The 22771-nt window shown below is 34.1% G+C and overlaps 2 protein-coding genes across 35 annotated transcripts; both read right to left on the reverse strand.

Annotated features, from left to right (window-relative positions):
* Positions 1–3430: 3430 nt before the first annotated feature.
* LOC107876168 lies at positions 3431–10619 on the reverse strand. 32 transcript variants are annotated; one of them, XR_007056607.1, is made up of 12 exons: positions 10433–10582; positions 10244–10293; positions 9256–9410; positions 9047–9159; positions 8372–8645; positions 8199–8288; positions 7970–8056; positions 7827–7875; positions 7596–7728; positions 7148–7305; positions 4720–5213; positions 3431–3730 (listed from the first exon to the last, which is right to left on the reverse strand). XR_007056607.1 is itself a non-coding variant. In XM_047413690.1 (10 exons), exons 5-9 carry the CDS (start codon positions 8145–8147, stop codon positions 5117–5119), a joined length of 615 nt encoding a protein of 204 aa, XP_047269646.1. In that variant the 5' UTR covers positions 8148–8288; positions 8372–8645; positions 9047–9410; positions 10244–10293; positions 10433–10579; the 3' UTR covers positions 3431–3730; positions 5082–5116. The 32 variants fall into 32 exon arrangements, 4 of the variants coding, with proteins under 4 accessions (XP_047269646.1, XP_047269650.1, XP_047269647.1 ...); XR_007056611.1 differs by having other exon boundaries at positions 7970–8097; XR_007056616.1 differs by having other exon boundaries at positions 5082–5213; positions 10433–10581.
* A 1672-nt stretch (positions 10620–12291) lies between these two features.
* Positions 12292–21189, reverse strand: LOC107876169. 3 transcript variants are annotated; one of them, XM_047413695.1, is made up of 5 exons: positions 20799–21175; positions 20014–20124; positions 19453–19565; positions 19256–19365; positions 12786–14246 (listed from the first exon to the last, which is right to left on the reverse strand). In XM_047413695.1, exon 5 carries the CDS (start codon positions 14197–14199, stop codon positions 13660–13662), a length of 540 nt encoding a protein of 179 aa, XP_047269651.1. In that variant the 5' UTR covers positions 14200–14246; positions 19256–19365; positions 19453–19565; positions 20014–20124; positions 20799–21175; the 3' UTR covers positions 12786–13659. The 3 variants fall into 3 exon arrangements, 1 of the variants encoding a protein (XP_047269651.1); XR_007056624.1 differs by lacking the exons at positions 19256–19365; positions 19453–19565 and having other exon boundaries at positions 12292–12828; positions 13186–14246; positions 20014–20163; positions 20799–21189; XR_007056623.1 differs by lacking the exons at positions 19256–19365; positions 19453–19565 and having other exon boundaries at positions 12292–12828; positions 13186–14246; positions 20799–21182.
* Between the last annotated feature and the right edge of the window lie 1582 nt (positions 21190–22771).

Below are 22771 nucleotides of genomic sequence, written 5' to 3' on the forward strand. Positions count from 1 at the left end.
TTTTTACTTTATTCTTTGATTATTTTGGATAAAGTTTCAATCTTTGCTTAAAAGATGTATTTATGCTTTGTTTAAACTCATTATTGTTGGATACATTTATTTTTAGTATGTAAAGTTATTTTCTTTATGTTTAGAAGAATAGTTAATGTTGAATGTTTTGCCTTTTCACCTTATTTTTTGATTATTTGAATAAAGTTTAGATCTTTACTTGAAAAACGATACTCATATCTTGTTTAAACTTATTATTGGTAGATATATTTGTTTTTAGCATGTAAAGTTATTTCCTTTATGTTGAAAAGAATAGATAATATTAATTGTTTCTCTTTTTTAACTTTATTCTTTGATTATTTTGGATAAAGTTTAGTTCTTTATTTGACAAACAATACACATATCTTGTTTAAACTTATTGTTGGTAGATATGTTTTTTATAGCATGTAAAGTTGTTTATTTTATGCTGGAAGAATAGTTATTATTATTTGTTGCGCCTTAATAAAAATAGTAATTAGTTAAGTCAAGAATTTGTCATTTGCTTACTAATTATTTTAATGGATTTCAAAACCCTCATATAAGATATGAAGTGCTAGCTTTATTTTTCATCCAAGATGTTTATTCTTCTTTGTTCGCACATTGTCTTTTCAAAATGATAAGAAATTTCAAACTTTTGCGGCTAAATAAAATTATTTGGATATTTTTGATTCATGCATAGTATGATTGTGAAACTTTTGTTTTGCATTTTTTATTTGTTGACTCTCATTCTTGTGCAAGTGTGCTTATTCTTGTCATTCAAAAATTGGTTCTTGATAGTTTCTTTTACTTTGAAATATGTCACTTTTATGCCTTGAACATATATTAATTTCTTTATCTTTTCTTTGCATGCAAAAAAATATCTCGAGTCCAAATGGACTCCTCTCCTCTTGCATTTCGTAATGGGTAAATGAGGCTTACCCCTTCGAGTCAAGTTCGGAGTTTAAACCCAAGGTCCACTACATGGCGTGCGGGTGTTAGAAGATAGACGAAGAAGGAAAATGGGTCAAAACCCATTGATGAGGTCACTAAGAGACTTGAAAAGCCTCAATTTTTATTATTGTCTTCTTTTTATTTACTCATTTAGTCATTTATTTATTCATTCATTTCGGGCTCGAAGCCAAATTTGTATTTAATACAGGTGGAGCAAGACTCGAGCCAAAGGCTCTAAAAATAGTTTAGGACAGGTGAAATGGGTCGAAAGCAAATAGTTTAGGACAGGTGAAATGGGTCGAAAGCCCAACTAGACTAGGACAGGTCTTGTTGATTTGGCCAATGGCCTAAATCCTTTACTTTCTCCTCCCTTCCTTTTTTATGTGTTTATTTGTTTATTAGTTTTGTTTAGACTTAGTTAAAATCCCTACTAAGTCGCCTAAATCTATTTTACACAAGTCTTTTTTATTTGAAAAAAATCAAATCACTATTTCAACAAATTAATCTTTTCGAAGTTAATCAAAAGACGATTTTCAAACAGTCCAGATAACCGCAAGTTAGCGGACGTTTTAGGTGCCTAACACCTTCCTAAAACGTTAATAGGAACCGCTTATCTAGAATCTCTAACTTAAAACGATTTTCCTGTTTTGAATCGTTTGAAGTAACTTTTATAAAGGTTTCTTAATTCCTTTTTAAAATTAAGTGGCGACTCTCTTTTAAAAGCCAAAATTTCTCTGCAAAATACGGTGCACTAAAGCTACCGCTATGTGCGGTGTTCGGAGAAGGGCCCCACCACAAGGGTATATCGTATGCAACCTTACCTTGCATTTCTGCCAGAGGCTATTTCCAAGGCTTGAACCCATGACCTCCTGGTCACATGACAACAACTTTATCAGTTACTCTAAGGGTCCCCTTCAAGTGATGTGAATTAAATGATTTAAAAAATTTCATCTAACCTAAGTTATATCGATATATTTATATGGTAGTAAATTATTTTATTCTTCTTCCTTGAAAATTTGATGTGAGGGGCTTACTGTGATGTCTATAATGTCAAAATTATAAAATTTACACAAAAACAAGGAACTAATTGAGAAGTGATTTAACCTTTCAATAAGAGACACTCTTTTCATTGTACAAAAATATAGCAAAATTAAAGAAACCATTATTTTTTAAAAATTTCACATTTTCTCCTCCTTCAAAATACAATATTGAAATTATAAGTTTTAATAATTATTATTATCTCCGTTTTAATGTTTTTGTCTTATTTTCTTTCTTCTTTTGACAATTTCTCACTTCTAATATTTCATGTGACATATTTAATATCACAAAATTAAAGAATACTTATATATTCTACATATTTTTAGTTTTAAACCACAAGATTCAAAAACCTTCTTTAATTCCATAATTTTTTTATCAAGTCAAAATAAAATAAAGAGATAATACCCAATTACCCTCCTGAATTATACTCAAAAAGGCTGTGACACACCTCAACTTAAAGGGGGTTCTATTACCCCTGAACTAATTAAAAGTATAATTTAGACACCCTTAGTGCCTACATGGAACATACGTGGCATAACACACTGAAGTGTCCACATAGGCACACGTGTGTGCCACGTATGTGTCACATAGACACTAAGGGTGTAAAAATTATAATTTTAATTAGTTCAGGGGTAATAGGACTCACAATCTTTTTGGGTATAGTTCGGAGAATAATTAGGTATTTTCTCTAAAATAAAAGAAATGAAAATGATAGAAGCAATTATTAAAGTAAAGAATGGTGATTTTTCATACATTGATAATTCGATACTAAATACTGAAATAAATGAACGTTATTTATGAAATTAAGACATGTGAACTGCGAGGTACTGTTAAGATTTATAAAATAATTGGCATAGTAATTTATTTTGTGAAAAAAGTACAATCAGGGCAAATTAGAGGTTTTTTCTCAAATGGATAAAGATCATCCGTAAAGTATAATTGTTGAGAAAAGTTGGAAGAATATGCTGGAAGCATAAGGGCAAATTACTAAAGTTAAAATATTTGTGTGTCAGCTACAGAAAAATTTATTCTCTACCAGTAAAAATGCTTTGTTTTATTACATTTACGAAAATATCCCTTTGGGCCCATTTTATAGAAAGATGGGATAAATATGATAATTGTTTAAAAGATGTCCAAAATATATTGTCATTGAGTATCCAAAATTAACTATTGAAATACAATGTACAAGTATAGTAATACACAAGGAATTGAGTAAAATACCAAGATGCCCCAGAATTGAAGTTAATGTCAACAACCACACATGTTGACGGAGAGGTGTGTGGTGGTTGCACAACTCCCTCTTATATAATAAGTAAAAATATTTACATATACTAAATGTAGAAGCCCGCGCTAGCGTGGGCCCAACAATAGCGACGTTGTTATGATTTGTAATTGTCAAGTTTATATGTCATTACCAGAATTACATCAGATGAACTGTTTGAAATGTCATATTTCGTTAAGTACGAGAAGTAAGATTTAAAGTATACACAGATATCTCGTGCAAAAACTATCACCATAAAAGTTCATTCTTCTTATGACCTATTTACATACCAAAAACTATGAACATGTACGTCTGCCATGGGAGACTGTGGTTGCAAACAGCAAAACGCAGAAAGTTTGTTCATGCAGCCTGTGATCAGATGTTGTTATAGGCAAGCATCTGTACATGCTATACCGTGTGATGAAGTTGGCAGAGGCAACAAAAATTTAGCTGTACATGGCACACAACCTGACCCTGCTGCATTTAGTTTTGGGTTTAGGTACAGTAAGCAGTAAATTTGAGGTCCATATTGCATCCAAATATGAAACGGTAACATTATGAATGAAATTGTAATAACTTAAGAGGAGGATCTTTTTTACTGAGCATTATTCAGATTAGTTCAATTACATTAAATCAGGTCTGTGTTTTTTTGGTAAGCCTCAACAAATGAGCCGTCGACAAATAATTGAAAATATGAATAATGCCATACCGCTGTTATGTGAACATATACATTGACAAAAGGAAAAGAGACAAACTAAGGGCTAGTGTTGTGCTCGATAAAATCCATTAACGGAAGTTATTCAGGAAAAGGAATTAGCAGTAGCAACAAGATAAGAGGCATGTCCTAATAGCGTCGACCTCTTTTGGGAAAGTTGCCCTCGTATTCCCGTAAAAGATTGTTTAAACTAATTGAGACGAAAAATTTTGATTTAGACAATTTCTTTCAAGCACCTTCAAGTTATGTATTACAGAGAGCTGACTGTTTCATTATTGGACTTGCATAAGGTAAGCAGGGAAACTGGTAGTGTGTGGAGATCAAGTAGTTTATACCACATATTGCTCATAATGTAATGCCATTCAACTTACCTCTCTGATTTTAGAGTCCTTGACTCCAACATAGATATGCTGGACTATTAATAGCTTCAAATCGTCTCTTTCTAATCTTTATCACTCTCGCTATGCCAAATTTTATATATAAAAATACTATAATTTTTTTAATCAAGGAGAAGACTTCCATGAATATTGAGATCAGCAGACACACGTTTTCTGTTGCAGCTTCAAATCCTCCCTTTCTAATCTCACTCTTGCTATGCCAAATTTTATATATAAAAATACTACAGTTTTTTATCAAAGAGAAAACTTCCACGAATATTGAGATCAACAGACGCACGCTTTCTGTTACCTTTGGTTCAGAATTATTAAGCTCTATAATATAGCAACTAAAATACTGAAAGTGTAGTTACCCCTAATTATTTTCGCTGGTGTGGGTGGTTCAATTCTCTGCTTCTTACCCATCTCTGTTGAAGTCGTGGGTAACAGTGATGTTGCGTGGACTGAGCTTTCTACTTCATTGAAGGACGCAAGACCCAGCATACCAGATTTTTGGTCTGGAAATTGGAAAACTGGCTTTTTTAACTGGAGCTTAAACAGTTATGAGCGAGCTGGTGATTTAGATGGGCAACAGAGAATGGTTGTTGCTAAATGCAACTAGTAAAACATATCACATTAAGTAGGAGCATGTGTAACATGGTATTTTTATGTATCCATAGAAGATAATGGTAAGAGGAGGAGTTTTCGTCATTGGTAGTGGTATGTAATTCTGTACCTGAGCTGCAATAGATTCATATATTTGTTCGGCAGTTAGGGACAATAATCTTTCTCCCAACGCTTCAGAGATGGTTGCCGTAATTGTGCCAGTTGCTGTTGGGTTCGAAATCGAGAGGGCATCATGTGGAAGCTGTTAGTTGTAAACCATTATAGTGACAATTCAGAAGACATATAAAACAATACTAAAAGACTTAATATTATTATATTATTTGACCAATTGACCTATATATAAAACCTAATATAAAAAACATAAAAACTAATGAGAGAGAAAATCTACCTTTAAACAAACCTAAACAAGACTCTTTAAAGACTACATTGTGGATGCTATTATGTTATTGTATGAGAAGAGGAGTTTTTATTTATAGATGCCCAAAACATTTCCTTCAAGAAAGAGGTTTGTCAAATATGAAAAAGTTTTATATTTTCCTTTCAGGAAAAGCAAAATTATTTATGATTACTTTTATTTTCCCTACAAGAAAAAGTAAAACTCAATTTTTGTAAGAAAATCAGGACAAAAACCCTAACAGTTACATCCATGATGTCAAGGCCAAAGTGGCACCTGTGAATAAAATAAAACCATGTTAAAATACATGGGCAGATATTTTTTTTACAAAGGTAAGTAGTAGTAGTACAAAAGTTTTAGCTGTGGTGGCACACCGGCAGGGCGAATTAGAAGCATGTCAACATCTACAGAATGAAGTCATAACATGTAGACATGCCTAAGTGTGTCTGTTTGGCTTTTTTGTGTTTGCTAGAACCGTTTTATGTGACCAATTTATGACAAAGCAAATAAAATCATCTGTTTAGATAGCAAAACAGCCAACTAAGGTAGTATCTTGTCTGTGGGCACTGATAAATTCAAAGGGAAGGTTACAACAAGCTAGAGTATTTAAAATGTTTTTTGTTGAGTGTATTCATACAATTTGGTGAGATAACGCCGGAAGAGAAGACAAAAACATCCTTGACATTTTCGTAAACTTGAATGGCATTACACATTGACGCCTGTGGATATGATCTATATGTAAGAGTGGAGCACATGATGTGTGTGATGGATGCACATTAATGGAGAAATAGTTAAACCAAAAACACTATCAAAACAAAAACTATGTGGGATAGATGCACATTAATGGGAAAATAGTTAAATAGAAAACACTGTCAAAACAAAAACTATGTCGACGTTTCTTTTGCGTGAAATGATATTTTCTCCAAGTTAAACCGGAAATAATTTCCAGTGACGTCTCTTGATTAAAAATAATTTCTAGTGAAGCCTTAGTTTTCCTCATAGATCATAATGTTTTTGTTTTGTAAGCTTCATTTAGTTGCTTATATGAATCCATGCACTGCACGATTGGTTTCGGGGCACCAGTTTCATGGATCGTCCAAATAATGATTGGTAAAGACCAACGAACTATTATAATTCATGACTCTGCCATGCGGTAGTGATACTTGAGCACTCTTTGTAATCAAACCATCTTAATTTCACTGAAGTTGTTTGACATGGGGGAAAATATTAAGCAGTGAATATATTTGCACACTAATATTATTTTCTCAGGATTGGTTCTTGCTAAGACTAAACCAGGATTGTCATACCTCAGAATCCGCTTGAGGTAATTCTCACATGCTACATATTTATTCCCTACAAACACTGTAAATTGATGCAGGAAACGACTTCCTAATCTAAATTACAGAAAAATGACTTCGTACTATAAAACATTTTCGACATAAGACATTTTCTACAGAAACATAATGATAAGTTTGCTCAACTTCCCCAATTTAACTTTCAACAACCTGCCTAAACAAGAGACCTGAAACATCTCGGTGGATGTGCACGAAATAGATGGATACATGTAAGGATGTTACACTTTTGGTTTTGTTATTTTTTCCGTTTACACCTACTGGCTTTTTTTGCCTTCTGTTTTCAGCTGAACAGATTGCAGTAGAATTCACAGCAATATATGACGTTAGTGTGAGGGAATTGTAGATAACATCCTTTCAATTGATAGACGGAGGAACAACAAAGTGCACGTTGGAGAGATTAGATATTGCGATTAAAGTAGCACTTACCTGGTGACCAATACCCGATGTAGGTTACAGTTGAAGCACTGAACTGTTTTTATAGTCTTGGGATGTACATAGTGATTGCAGGTTGAGCACGCGAGCAAGTAAAATGATTTAGGGTGGTTCGGAAGTGATATTCTGCCTTCCACGGGGAAAGTTTGCACCTGCAATATTAGGATACACTAACATTATCAAGTTGAAGATATATGTGGTTAGACCATGGACTACACTTTTGAAGTGCCTATGCGTGTATGATTGCTTTGTGGATTTTGTCGGAAGCGACAACCACCTGTAAATTTAGTTGGTTGGCTGATGTTTTTTCTATTAGATATTAGATGTACAGTACCACAAAAGTAGACTTTTGCCTCTGTTGGTGTGATGTGAGTAAGGCTAGTCATTTTTTTCGCTCATGGAAATAATTAACACTTACATGTACATTGTAGAGTAAACTAACCGTAGATAACAACTCTGTAATGGCTGATATAGATACCACTTGATCTTCAACATGCTCTAGATTCAGCAAGGAAGGTGATGACGATGAACCTCTTAGAGTGTAAGATAGTAACATTTGTTCATTGTGCTTCACCCTGAAAATGTTAAGTAAACGAAAATATTTTTATATAGTGCTATTAAAGGGGAGTAAGCTAACGAATACCAGGTCATCAATGTAGTAGCTTGCACGTACTGAGGATTTGTTAAAATTGTCGTTTGATATCTTGTTGCCAATCTTAGAGCTGTGTGCGTAAAAGAGGGGAAGCCCCTTTAGTTGAATAGATAGAAGGAAGAATTAACAAAGAAGAGTTGCCAAGAGTACGGTAAATGACATACCACAGCGAAATTCAGTAACACTTATACGTTTGGCAAGAATGACGGGGTATTCATGCAGGTGGTGTAATAATGCCGCTCCTTCATTGTCTGCTAGATCATCCCATATAGTAAATAGAAAAGGTTTCTTACTGGTCGATACAGCAGACACATAAATTACTACAACGCAAGCATGTTTCATCAAGTAACCAGGAGATTTGGTGAACTCTATGTAAGGGGTCGAGTAACTTACCTCTGGTCTATCACATTCGTTTCCCTGAAATGTTGTTTTGGTCAGCTATATATTGTATGGCGCTGCAATTAACCACCACCGCCAGTAAATCTAATGTAATGACAAGTAAAACGTTAGGCAGTAAGTTAGTTAATAAGGCGTATTTACGATGAAGGTACGAAGTCAGAGCTTACCAAATTCAGCACCTGGATGTTGGTGTTCAATATGCAAGAATGAAAGTGCATCCAGTTTTGTTGGAACAGGCAGAGGTTCTTCCAATGCGTCTCTGGTAATGGGCACAACAATTGTGTATCTGTCAACCACCCATTCTTACGTAGCGGCTTGTATTGAATAAATACGGGGATCCCTAACTTTCGCGAAAAAAACCAAATATGTTTGAAAATGAACAAACAGTTTCTCATATTTGGGAATGCCATCACCGTATAGTACTATGGAAACCTGCTTTTCCTGTAGTCAAGTAAAGGAGGAAAAGTTTTACATATGCAAGAACAATTTATAGAGGGATGAAGGTAAGTTTTCCGTCTGTCCAATTCTGAGAAAATTGTTTTGTTACATTTGCTTGTGTATCAATTCCGTAACAATCTTCATTCCACATGATAAATATTTTGGAAAGACACAAGAGTATGAAGAAGAGAAGTATGTAAATACAGGTGTTACTAAGGCAAAGTAAGCACGATGAAGATCAGCAGACCTCTTCTTTGTTTATATTAAGATATTTAAAACCCATGATTCAAATGGAAACACCAGGAATAAAGATTGACACGCCCTTTTTTTTTACATGTAGTTCCCACAAAGGAACAAACACTTTCAGGTAGTAATAACTGAACACATCAAGAAAAGGAACGAACCTGAGAATGGGAAGAAATATTTGACCAAATGCGGATATACTTGATAAGGGAAGAGAAGAGTTCACAAGATGGAGGTATAGCAGGCAGGGTATATAACGGAAGCAACCGTATCGCTACCAAGATGCACCAACAATAAGGAAACGGAAATATTATAATGTACCCCGAATGACCATTAAAGAGTTAGAATAACCTGTGACAGGAAAACTTACGCTTTCATCTTGCAAGAGTATTGTTTGGAAGTGGACGAAGGAGTCTTTGCTCTGGCGAGGCCGAAACCTGTCTACTACCTGGACCTTACAATTCCAGCCTGTAATTTCTTTTGTGATGGCGTTCACAAGAAGTCTCTGGTCCATTTTGTTGGTCCCTGTTTCATTATGATCCTCTGTAAGTTATGAGAATAAAAACAGTATATTGTTAAGTAAATCGTCTTTAGTCAGTGTTAAGTACTTCTAATCTTCCTGTGGTAGTTAAAAGGCAAATTCTGTAGGAAGTTTATACAACCGTGTTCAACTCAGTGGTTTCTCAGCGTAGGTACTTAAGTGTGTTCTCTTTACGTGTTCTCTGCTGAACTCTCATTTGGAAGAAGGTGTTGGTTACCGGTAATCTTATTGAAATCTGTAGGAAGCATTATAAAATGATGGGAGGGTAAATATGATTGTTCAACCCGATGTTCTCCCTGAAGGCGCTGACATTTCTATATGATTAACTATTTCAAACACAACGTAATAATTTTGTAATGGAGATCTAAATAGTCAACAAGAAACACATGTACACCTTACCATGGGACACTTACTGAAGAACGTAACATGTCATCCTCATAACTGTTCGTCTGGCTAATACAATCCATTTTACTGATTGTTGACGTGCAAAGACGGGGATAGGAAAATTCTAAAATAGACCGAAACATTGTAAGCTTATAAAGAAACAAAGTTCACCTTAGAAACAACAATACTACGGACAGAAGCACTGGAGTAGTAGCTAGACAATTCAATTTGTCAGCGAGAATGTTTAACCAAGACGTCCTAACTTTTGCGACTTTTCGTTGAAATTATCATATGTGAAAGCACATACCATAGCAGCTCAGTAGAAGAGTCGAAACAACGGATAATAAAGTAACCAACTTGCATAAGTAAGGAATCCAAAACAACAATATGCAGATCAACGAAACAACAAAAGTCATCACCGAAAAGAACTCACAGAGACTGTCGAATCGGAAGCTTCAAGGTTGGGAATTTCTTTACCAAAAGCTGTAAGGTAGAGTACAAATGTTAAATTAAAATACAGAAGCAGTCTCCTAAACAGTTGCCTAATACAGCAGAAATGTTTGTTTAATACAGAAACACTCAAGTGATGAAGTCGAAAACTAAAACGTTTAACAGAACTCACACAAAAGCAGGAAGCCATTCTACGCCAGTGTGATAAACTACCTATGAACTAAACCATTACATTATTATCAGTTATTAGGAACGGTAAGATTGAAATTAAGAAACCGCCTTTGTTTTCCGTAGTTACGCGTGTACCAGATGATGATGGAGAACAACACGTATAAAAGTTTTAATGAAAAGACGTAATTGTCCTTCGTAGCTGGCATGACAACCACCAGCAGCTTCCAAGGCTTTTCTATTAAGACCAGAAATTTATAACGTTTGTTTGAGCTGCTTTAATCGTAATTTTACTATATCATTCCTAATTAATTATTATAAGTTATTTATGTATTAAAAATTAATAATACTTAATTAAAAATAAATGACATGTCTACCTGTATTACCCCTAATTGCTCCTTAATTTACTATATTACCCCTAATTAATTACTATAAATCATTTAAATATTAGAATTAATAATATTTTTTTACAATATTATCCTTAATTAATTATTATAAGTCATTTGATTTCAACCACTACTTTATCATTTACTATATTACCCTTAATTGCTCCATGATTTATATATTACCCCTAATTAATTATTATAAGTCATTGATATATTAGAATTAATAATATTTTTTTATTATATTACCCCTAATTAATTATTATAAGTCATTTATATATTAGAATTAATAATATTTAATTAAAAATAGATATTTATGACGGTTGTTTCATCTGCTTTAACCGTGATTTTACTATATCATCCTTAATCAATTATTATAAGTCATTCATACATTAAAAAATTAATAATATTTAATTAAAAAAATAGATGACATGTCTGCCTATATTACCCCTAATTGCTCTGTGATTTACTATATTACTCCTAATTAATTATTATAAGTCATTTATATATTAAAATTAATAATATTTTTTACTATATTACACCTAATTAATTATTATAAGTCATTTATTTATTAGAATTAATAATTATGACGGTTGTTTCAGCTTCTTTAACCGTGATTTTACTAAATCATCCCTAATTAATTATTATAAGTTATTTATGTATTAAAAAATTAATAATATTTAATTAAAAAATAGATGACATGTCTTCCTATGTTACCCCTAATTGCTCCGTGATTTATTATATTACCCCTAATTAATTATTTTAAGTCAATTATGCATTAGAATTAATAATATTTTTTACTATATTACCTCTAATTAATTATTATAAGTCATTTATATATCAAAATTAATAATATTTAATTATATCAATGTACATTTATATTTGTATCTCATCAATATCAAATTTTAGTGCTAAAAACTATTTATAGTGTTGGGCCCGTGCCACCTCTAGTTCTATATATATATATAGTTGATGTTGGAGCCCCTTCGACGTGAAAAAATTCTTTGTGCGCTCCTCCAGAGAGCTATCACTATGGTAGTAGAAACATTCACGCCCAGCTCCTGTCAAGATTTTAGCAATAGCTTCCACAACCTCTATAGTATTTGCAAAGACCACGGTTCGGAGCACTCCAGAATCTATGTAGAAGAGTAAACACTACAGGTAAATTCATATTAGAACATCCAATTATATCTTTTGACCCAATTTCCTCTACAATAAATATAAAATGAACTCTATTCTTAACTCCAGTTTGTGACAATCTATTTACGGAGGGTGAGTGCTAGGCTTGTGGAGTTTTCAACAGCTCCAAGTGCATCATGTTAAGTTTCAGCAATTAAGAACAATGCTTAGGTAGTTGGACATGGTGTGGAGTTTTCAACAGCTCCAAGTGCATCATGTTAAGTTTCAGCAATTAAGAACAATGCTTAGGTAGTTGGACATGGAAGTGAATCACAAAGTTAACTACATGAGGAAAGTAATTTACGGACAAAAATCACCAAGGCATACATTCGCATAATTAGAAGTTAACTATTGTTACATTCATAGTGATCAAAGTTGAACAAAATAGAAAGTCTTGGACATAAAAGTAGGCTCGTACACAGGACAATATCACCAATGATCCATAGTAGAAAATAAATCAACTACCATGTAATTGTTCCATCAACATCAGATACTACAATTTTTGAGTCCCATCTCCATAAATATATACGTGCATCAACCTGTGAAGTAAGCACCTTAGAGAAATTATAAGCATGGAAGCATTTGTCAAACTTACATAGAAAGAAAGACGTAAAATTTCTTGAAAGTGCTCAAACACAAAAGGGGGATGTAATGGGGCCAAGAAAGTCCCAGCATATGACCTGCTGTTTCCCCAGCATTGCGGTCGAGAATGTGAAAACAACTATATTCTTTCCCTCCTTCAGATTCCAAGTAGCCAGCTGTTCAGATGTTGGAGTGTTTAACATTATTTTCTTCTTGGAAATCTTTGGCCTTGGCACATCCTTTTCTCTATCACCACCTGTGTTTTTTGAACTATTTTTAGCATCAGAATTTACATCTCCATCCATGGATGGCCCAGAATTTTTCATGCTTCTTTATGGTCTCCAGCTACTACCCGATAAATTAATGGATTCGGGATCTCTTTCCGCAAAGATTCATTTGAACTCGTCAATGATTATCTTGCCTAACTTTTTAGTCCATACAAATAAACTATTTTTTTCCAGCATACAACATATAACTCCTCAGGCAATCTAAAACGAAATTGAACTTCGAGTCTTACAAGGTAAAATCACAGTACAAATTTAAAGAGTAGACAAGGCATCATAACAAGCTTCAAAATGATTTAAATAGCGCACACATTTGTATATTCTCTTACCAATTTCTGGGGTTGCTGAAACATTTTTCACCTCCGACGAGAATTCAGCAACTTCTGTTGTCTATAGTACAATTGGTGAATGTAAGTCCTCAGGGTTAGAACGAAAATCATTATCATGAGGCCACATATTAGGTAAAGATCTGGCCATCCGCATAGGTTCTTTGTCCCGAACTATTGTCAGGATGTCAACATTGTTTGATGCAGTTTTGAGTTTTCTTTTATTTGCAACATTTGACAGATAGCTTTGGATGGACTTGTCTAAAGTAGGACCAGAATCATAGTTTGGTACTCGATAGTCTTTGATATCAGGAGAGCCTGAAGATGCAGGAGGGTAATCTTCTTTTTTCTTATAATCTGAAGAAGAAGACTCCATGCATCTGTCTACAGTGTCGCAACAATCATCAATATCACCAAAGACAAGGTGTTACAGTGTCGCAACAATCATCAATATCACCAAAGACAAGGTGTTAAACTCTATGCTTTCTGATGAAGAAACAGTAAGTGGGACAAACTGCCACTGGATTCATAAGGATCACTCTCACCACGGGAGTCCACAAATATTGAACTGGGTCTCGCCACATCAGATATACATGTACCACCCATGGCATCATGATCAGCGTTAACTATACGTTCTTCACCACTCTCACCAGAAATTCTTAAGCTTTCTTCACGACTATAATCTTCAACATCTTGGACAATGGACACACTAGTGGCATTCTCAGATGCTGAAAATAACATATGTTTACCAATTTTCTTGACAGACTTCTCTCGAGTCTGAAAGCTTGGACGAGAACCATCATCCTTCTCACGAGCAGGCTCACGGAAATCAAGATTTTCTAACATGTTACCATATGCAAGAGAACTCATATCACCTTTTTTGTCATTTATTTGCAAGTCCTCTTTTTCAGCACCCTTTGACATATCTTGGGCAGAAACTGGTATGCCATAATCTTTATTGTACCTCTTGGGGGTAAGATTAGTAGACCACTTCATTTGTAACAGATCAGCTGCCATTTCAGCACGTTTCAATGAGTCTGCCCTTATAATACTGGCATCACAGCCTTCCTCGGGTGATACAAGAAAGACAAGGAAACACAAAACAAACACCAAAATCAGTCCACTAGCCAAGAAACCGAGGACCTCTTTTGGTGACCCCTCTCGGATTCGCTACCAACAAGAAGAATACAAGGCACAAGGGCGTAATAACACCAAAACAGTAGCAACACAACAAGAACAAGATGAACAATAGACTAATTTCGGATTCCACATTAACAACACAAACACACAGTTACAACATCAACATGACTACACGATTACAAAGAAACAAAAGGATAGTTAAGACAAATTGAAGGTATAATATTAACAACCCAAAAGCCTATTCCACTCTTGGACCTTTAACATCACACACATCAAATACCTAACGCTTACGTTGGCACAAGAGTGACCCCGATCTCCCAAGCATCCAACGTTTCCAATCTTGAATCCAACACGAGCGATTCCACACTCAAGTTGATTTCCCTAGTTACAATTTCGGGTTGGTGGTCTTCTCTCCTTAGAGAGGAAATGTTTCAAGTGTTATAAACTCATAATATTCATCAAAATCTCCTAATGAAACCCTACATTATTCTATTTATAGTATATTACAAATAATAGGTAAAATGACCAAAAGGCCCCTTAATGAAGGGGTACCCCTCTAGTGTATGTAGTGGACTGTTTTGGTGTCCATTTAGGTGCTCCTTTGCACTTCATTGCACACACTAAGCCTCGGGTCTAACGTACGCCCTCATAGGTCCATCTACGTGATCGTACTCGTATCATCCTCCTCTTCTGTAAAAGGATTCGACCTCGAATCCGTACCTTGCAAAATTAAAGAGGAAACAAACAAGTACACATCCTCATGGCATGAGGGTTAGGGTTAGCAAAATAAAAAATTAGCACTATCATGCCACGGTGGTACGCACTTGAAGTACAACCAAGGATCCTTTGTGTAAATTTTGAAAAACTTTTGTACAATATCACAAACGAAAGGGCTCGGATGAACATCAAGAATTAAGGGACAAAAACTGAGACTACGCCTCTTATACGATGTATATCCAATAACATCATGAATATCATCATATGCATATAGGTAGTGAAGAAAGGCACCAAAGACACAATTCTCATCTAAGATGTATTCACAAGTAGGAACACACAACGAGAGAAAGGGACATTGCAAGCTCGTAGGACCTCTCTCCTTCCAACCACTTACCGAGGGAAGACATTCCATCAAGGGAGTCATACCAATAGGGAGAATAGGGAAACTACCATGCAACAATCCAATCCAAGGCAACTAGTTTGCCCAAGAACTCGGCTTCCCTCTAAAAATGATGTGAAGCACGCTCCCAAGAGTCCCACAAGATACTTCAACTTGTCCAACCCCACGAAGGTGACGAAGTCTTTAACATCCTTGGACCCTTCCACAAACAAGAATACAACTTGACATCCTCAAGTTGTGGTTCACATAACTTAAATAAAAGTGTGTCAAACATGGATGCACGAATATGAGCAACACCCCAAAGAGACAATGACACATTTGCCCTACGGTCCTCGAGTAGACACAAACCACCATTAACATCAAAGGGATCACAATTCAAGTCACCATATTTGTCAAGCACGGGTAGGGTGTCATGCAAAGGAGTAAAAGCAAAATCATTTTTCAAAAATATGTCAAGCACATGATTAACCCTATGAGCCAAGCAAACATTAGAATCTTTACAACAACATAGGCTCACGGGTTCACTCCTTTGTCCTTGTCCAACATCTTCAAATTCTTCACTCACTTGAGATTCATTAATCACATCACACATATTCTCAAGTGGTGGGCAAGTTTTACACACAAGTTGATCAACACAATTTTCACATAACGATGTACTTTCATTCAACACAATAGCTTCAACACTAGGTGGACACAAATCAATCTTACTAGAAGAGTAGATTCGGTCATCTATAGGATCAACTAGTGTATCCACTCGAACAACATGTACATCATCCACAAGTGGTAAGGAATCAATATACTCATATGTAGGTAAGCTACTACTCACACTCAACGGCTTATTAGTCACATGTTCATCATTCACATGTACCAAAGTATAAAAGTTAGTTATTTTTCCTTGACGTTCATGAGTATGTTCATCTTTACCTCAGTGTGAAAGTCCTTCACAAGTTTGGGCAGCAACTTCCTTCGGGAAGCTCTCACCGCAAGGTGTTTGGACCTTAGGTTTTGGATTTGTTGGGATAAGTGTGGATACCAATTGGCGTAGCCTTTCAACGAGCCCTTTCATGTCTTTAATATTGTCAGTGATGCGGTCAAACGTGGCATCGAGATTGGTGGCAGCCATAGTAACTAAAAGAAAAGACAACAACGAACAACAAAACAAAAAACTTGTTAGCTCAAAAATGCCTCACCATACTCACTCTCGATTTTTACCTCACACTTGGTTTTACAAGTGTTGAAAGTCGGCTTGTACTTCGCGAGTGATTGAAGGTCGAGTCTACTCTTGCCCGAAATAGATTTTCGTTTGAGTTGACACAAAGAAAATTTGTTTACGGACTTAAACCAACAAGATACAACGAATTCACAAAAGATAAAAGCACACAACAAACGTAGACACGAACAAACGGACTCTACAACTAACTTACAATCTAGTAGGAGATTACTAGTTTGTTAATTAGTGTTCGAACCAACAAACGGAACTAGGAAACAATAAAATGAAACTAAGAAATCTGAAATTTGAGCTTAAAAATTGCTGGTGAACAGTAAAAACGTGATGTGGCAGCCACGTATTGGTTGCAGTTGTTATCAAATTTTATATTCTAATTCAAGTCTTGGTCCAATTGTAATTTGAAATTGGTGGGAATTGGTTAAGGAGAGAAAACAAGTCTTGAAATCCTCTTTCAAATTCAAAAAGCAAGACTTGACTTTTCTCCTCAAGACATGGTCCTTAAATCATGGAAGGTTGTTGGAAAAGTGGTTGTTAAAGTCCTTGAGTGGTTGGAATTGGTTGTAAAAGTCTTGAGAGGTCTTAAATTTTGGAAATATGTCTTTCAAAACTAACAAAATACACTCTCTTTCTTCAACTTCTAAGATCAAACGTCCACTTTTTCTTCAACAATAGATGAAGAAGTGAAGAACACCAAGAACACATTTTTTTGAATCTTGAAGTTCTAAGGTTCAAGTTGAACCCCAAACATCAACAATACCTTTCCAAGCTTAAAAATACAACACAATAACCACCATACACATTCAAACCTTGAACCAACAACACATCACACGTCCAATCTTTGAATCCGCAACAACAATCACACGGCCAAAGTTTAGGTTCACAACAACAACATCAACAATTAAAGGTCAAATCTAGATCTAGACTTCTTTAGTGTTAGAGGTGAAGAAGCTAACACTAGAAACAACAAAACAAATAAAATGACTCCTAGATCTAGACTCAAAACAAGAAAAATCTCAGCCAAGACACAACAAGAACACAATTTCGGCCAAGACAAAAAAATGGACAGATTTGCTTCTTTTTGGAATTTTCAGAATTCAACTTTTTTTTTTTTTTTTGAATTTTCTAACAAGCAAGGCCAAGATTGATCTTGTAGGAACAAGATCTAGGCATTCTCTGATGCCAAATGATACAAGAAAGACAAGGAAACAAGAAACAAACACCAAAATCAGTCCACTAGCCAAGAAACCGAGGACCTCTTTTGGTGACCCCTCTCGGATTCGCTACCAACAAGAAGAATACAAGGCACAAGGGCGTAATAACACCAAAACAGTAGCAACACAACAAGAACAAGATGAACAATAGACTAATTTTGGATTCCACATTAACAACACAAACACACGGTTACAACATCAACACTACTACACCATTACAAAGAAACAAAAGGATAGTTAGTTAGACAAATTGAAGGTATAATATTAACAACCCAAAAGCCTATTCCACTCTTGGACCTTTAACATCACACACATCAAATACTTAACTCTTACGTTGGCACAAGAATAACCCCGATCTCCCAAGCATCCAACGTTTCCAAGCTTGAATCTAACACGAGTGATTCCACAATCAAGTTGATTTCCCTAGTTACAATTTCGGGTTAGTGGTCTTCTCTCCTTAGAGAGGAAATGTTTCAAGTGTTATAAACTCATAATATTCATCAAAATATCCTAATACATTATTCTTTTTATAGTGTATTAAAAATAATAGGTAAAATGACCAAAAGGCCCCTTAGTGAAGGGGCACCCCTCTAGTGTATGTAGTGGACTGATTTGGCCCTTTTAGTGTATGTAGTGGACTATTTTGGTGTCCATTTAGGTGCTCCTTTGCACTTCATTGCATACACCAAGCCTCGGGTCTAACGTACGCCCTCATAGGTCCACCTACGTGATCGTACTCGTATCATCGGGAAGCCTATTTGTTTTAATCGACTTCCTCCCAAAAACCATCCCTAAGATCCCAGGTCTTCGGGTATTTGCCTTCACCAAGACTTCCTCACCACTCACATTACTCCGAGTAGCTAACTTAAGAGTCAGCAGTATCATAATTACAACTCTTCGATATTGTTGCCTGCTTACTATTGGTTTGCCCATCAGTATCCTCACCTGAGGATGACGAAAAAGACAGAATCCTCGTCTTCTACATCTACCTCCTTTAAAAAGAAAGCCCGTCCTCTACTATCCAAAAACATATGAAAACCGTCTTCAAGGCCATTCACAGCTATATTACACGGTACCTGTGTTGGTTGGAGGTAACAAGTACCGGGTAGAATAGCAGAGGTGCGGGCAACAAAGTTAGAAAAAAAAGAAGTGAAATACTAAAGCCTCTCAACATGAATTCTGTCTTAATACATTATGAATAACATAGTTCTCACACAGCAATACTACAACAATTCAACTTATAGCCCCTTCCACTACTATAAATGTAATGTTTCGGATAAGCCAAATTAATATCTATTAACTCCCTATTAGGTGTAGGTATCCTGTCAAAACACCAACAACAACAAAAACAATAATAAACATCAGATAGTATCAGACCTTGAAGGCTTGTCCATTATATATGATATTCTAAATCCACTGAATTTAGTTCCTGGATTCGCCTTTGCCTTAAAATACATATGTACGCAATGCGTCATTGTGATTCCTAACTGAAAACACCAAATTTGTGCTGTTAATACCGACTCACTTACTATTATTCTTGATGACTATTTGTTTGAAAAAGCTTTAAGTCTTACTCTTCAATATCGAGTGGCAGTGTCAAAACTGAGAACTCTTTAGAGCTTTCTGTCATAAAAAATATTTCAACTTCTTCCAAGAACATTGAGCTTGCAGGCTTGTGATCAGATGCCTTAAAATAAGAAAGATATAACTGTTTTAATTCCCAGGTTTATACCTTTTCTTAAGCAGAGTATACAGTTTCACCTTCATGATATTAAGAAATACTCATTTCAATGTCCATTGTCGGAATGAATTAACTTCTATGTACTACCAATACACTATATGAATAAACAAAAAATAACTACATGTGGTCGACCATAATAAGTGAGTCTACTAACTTGGAAAATTAGGTAAGAAGAATGTTACGACAGGCTAAAATACCTTGAGTAAAAGGTCTTTTTTAATGTCAGTTTATGCAAGTAAAATCTCACTATGTGGGAATACATTGAATATGTTGTTATTGTTAAGTTTATGCAAGTAAAATTCCATCAAAATATACTGAAAAATCGTAATTGTGACAATGTTTTGTTGGCTCCAAGAGTTTGCAAGTTGTCCATTTCAAAAAAAGAATCACTTACCAAGACGGGGATCTCTTCTTGTCCATTTCTCTTGGAGTCTCCCCGACAAATTTATCAGTGTTGATTTTATATTCGTATGTTGGTGCAAGTTTAATCACTCCTTCCTTCAAACTGAAAAAAAACATGGCTTCTTCAGAGTTCTTTGATTAGCTGCCAATGCAATGAATTAAGTTAAATGCATTGATAATGAAAGGAATTTTTAAATATTGAGTTCAATTTTTAACCAATTATAGTGGGTTATTACTTATGTTTTTTAAGTTACTATATCATGTTTGATACACGAGCTACCTATTAATGTAGGTACACCAAATTAGTAAGTGCACAGAACAGAACGCATACTATTAACTTAGTGATGAGCCTCAACTCTTCGTTGTTGAGAAGTTCATCACATTATGTGTTGGCAACGAACCACCATACTTCAATATCCAACATATCGTTTCGATAGTTTGAATTCCCAAACCAGAATATCTGACTATTTCAATTAAAGGACAGAGTATAAATAGTATGTATAAATACAACATCTCTCATTGAGAACGAAAAGTAGATTAAAGCAAATATTGAAACAAAAGCTGATCTAAATTGAACACCCAAATGAGAAGATGAAGTTAATGAGCCGACCATGAAAATGTTTGTAGAAAAGAGAATTCTGAACACTTCGCAAAGCACAAACACACACGTGATCTGCCATATTATTTTTCAAGAATGAGTAAATTTGTTGAACATACAAAATGGAGTAATTAAAATATCAAGTTAAATACAAGGAAAAAGATGGAAAAATAACTTACTGGTGATGTAGAAACAGTATACGCAACTCCTAGTTCTTCAATCGATGCTCTGTGTCTCTCTACTATAACACTAAAAAAGCTTTACTATAATAGGAAGTGTACTTCTAGATGCTCCTGTGTATGGAGCTAAGTTAAAAATCTAGGGTTGGGATAGGGAAGATGAAAGAGGGATGGAGATTCTTCTTGAACATATATTTGGTAGATAAGATATAAAATTACCCTTAGATAAAATTAGATTGTCCAAACTGCCCCTGGTCGTCCTGCCAGTGGCTTTTCTATACAGTAGAAAAACCGCCTTTGTTTTCCGTAGTTACGCGTGTACCAGATGATGTTGGAGAATAATACGTATAAAAGTTTTAATGAAAAGATGTAACTGCCCTTCGAAGCTGGCATGAAGACCACCAGCACCTTCCAAGGCTCTTCCATATATATATATACTAGGTTCGTGTCGCACAGATTCAATATATGTTATTTTTTATCTCAATTTATGTGATATAAATAAAATAAAATAATTAATTATATTTTTGATATGTTTTTAAATTTTTTAAATTGTTAGCTATTGTAATGTGTAATACTTTTTCGCTGTTGTACTTTACTATTTTAAGTTGTTTGCAATTGTAATTGTATTGATAGTCAGTTTATATTTTAAAAGTAATATAAATTTTTAATTATTGTGATTTATAATATTCTTTTCTATTTCAATTTAAGTGATACTAATATAATTTTGAGAGTCAACAAAATATTACGATTGAAATAACAAAACTGACACGTCTTAAATGACTCATAATAACTAATTAGAAATGGTAAAAAAAAATTGCTATAAAAATATTTGTGAAAAAAATTTAAGTGGACCTCACATAAGATGTCAAATTAATTTAAAACATCAACAGTTAATTTTATGTTTATTTTTACCTTTTTTAGAATAAATATTATTAATTTTTAACACTTGGATGACTCATAATAATTAATTATGGGTTATATAGTAAAATTGCAATTGAAGCAGCTGAAACAACTACGTCATAAATGTCTATTTTATTTTATAAATATTTATAATTTTTTTTAGAATAAATATTATTTATTTTTAAATACTTGAATGACTCATAATAATTAATTATGGGTCATATAGTAAAATTGCAGGCAACTGAAACCACCATATCATAAATGTCTATTTTATTTTATAAATATTTATAATATTTTTATTAAATAATATTATTTTCTTAATACATAAATGTCATAATAATTAATTAGGGGTAAAATAGTAAAATTACGGAGCAAGTAGGCAGCTGAAAGCAGATATGTCGACCGTCAACTGCCTTCTTGCAGCTGCCTGCTTTCAGCTGCCACTCACACTTATATATAGTAGTAATAATATACATATATATGTATGTATTACTTATTACTTACTTATATATAAGTACTTACTTATATATAAGTGTTAAAGAAGTTGCTAAAGCAGATAAATTGTGGACGACATGTCTGCTTCCACCATGATTTTACTATATCATCCCTAATTAATTATTATAAATTATTTATGTATTAAAAAATTAATATTATTTAATTAAAAAAGTAAAATAAAAATTTATGACATATTTGATTCAGTTGCTTCAACCTTGATTTTACTATGTCATCCGTAATTAATTATTATAAGTCATTTATGTATTAAACAATTAATATTATTTAATTATATATAAGTGTGAAAGAAGTTGCTAAAGCAGGCAGCTTATGGACGACATGCCTGCTTTGTCCATGATTTTACTATATCATCCCTACTTAATTATTATAAGTCATTTATGTATTAAAAAATTAATATTATTTAATTAAAAAAGTAAAATAAAAATTTATGACATGCCTGCTTCAACCGTGATTTTACTATATCATTCTTAATTAATTATATAAGTCATTTACGTATTAAAAAATTAATAATATATAACTTAAAAAAGTAAAATAGATATTTATGACATGTCTGCTTTAGC

The sequence above is a fragment of the Capsicum annuum genome, chromosome 6 (genome assembly GCF_002878395.1).
Source record: "Capsicum annuum cultivar UCD-10X-F1 chromosome 6, UCD10Xv1.1, whole genome shotgun sequence".
Lineage (NCBI taxonomy): Eukaryota > Viridiplantae > Streptophyta > Magnoliopsida > Solanales > Solanaceae > Capsicum > Capsicum annuum.

What these genes read in the sequence shown, in the direction of transcription:
- LOC107876169 (XM_047413695.1), bottom strand. Translation starts at nt 14,199, where the DNA reads ATGGCAGCTGATCTGTTACAAATGAAGTGGTCTACTAATCTTACCCCC.
- LOC107876168 (XM_047413690.1), bottom strand. Translation starts at nt 8,147, where the DNA reads ATGAAACATGCTTGCGTTGTAGTAATTTATGTGTCTGCTGTATCGACC. An exon ending in TGTTACTGAATTTCGCTGTG is followed by an intron (nt 7,876 to 7,969) that starts GTATGTCATTTA and finishes TTACGCACACAG; the next exon opens with CTCTAAGATTGGCAACAAGA. An exon ending in ACAATTTTAACAAATCCTCA is followed by an intron (nt 7,729 to 7,826) that starts GTACGTGCAAGC and finishes TAACATTTTCAG; the next exon opens with GGTGAAGCACAATGAACAAA.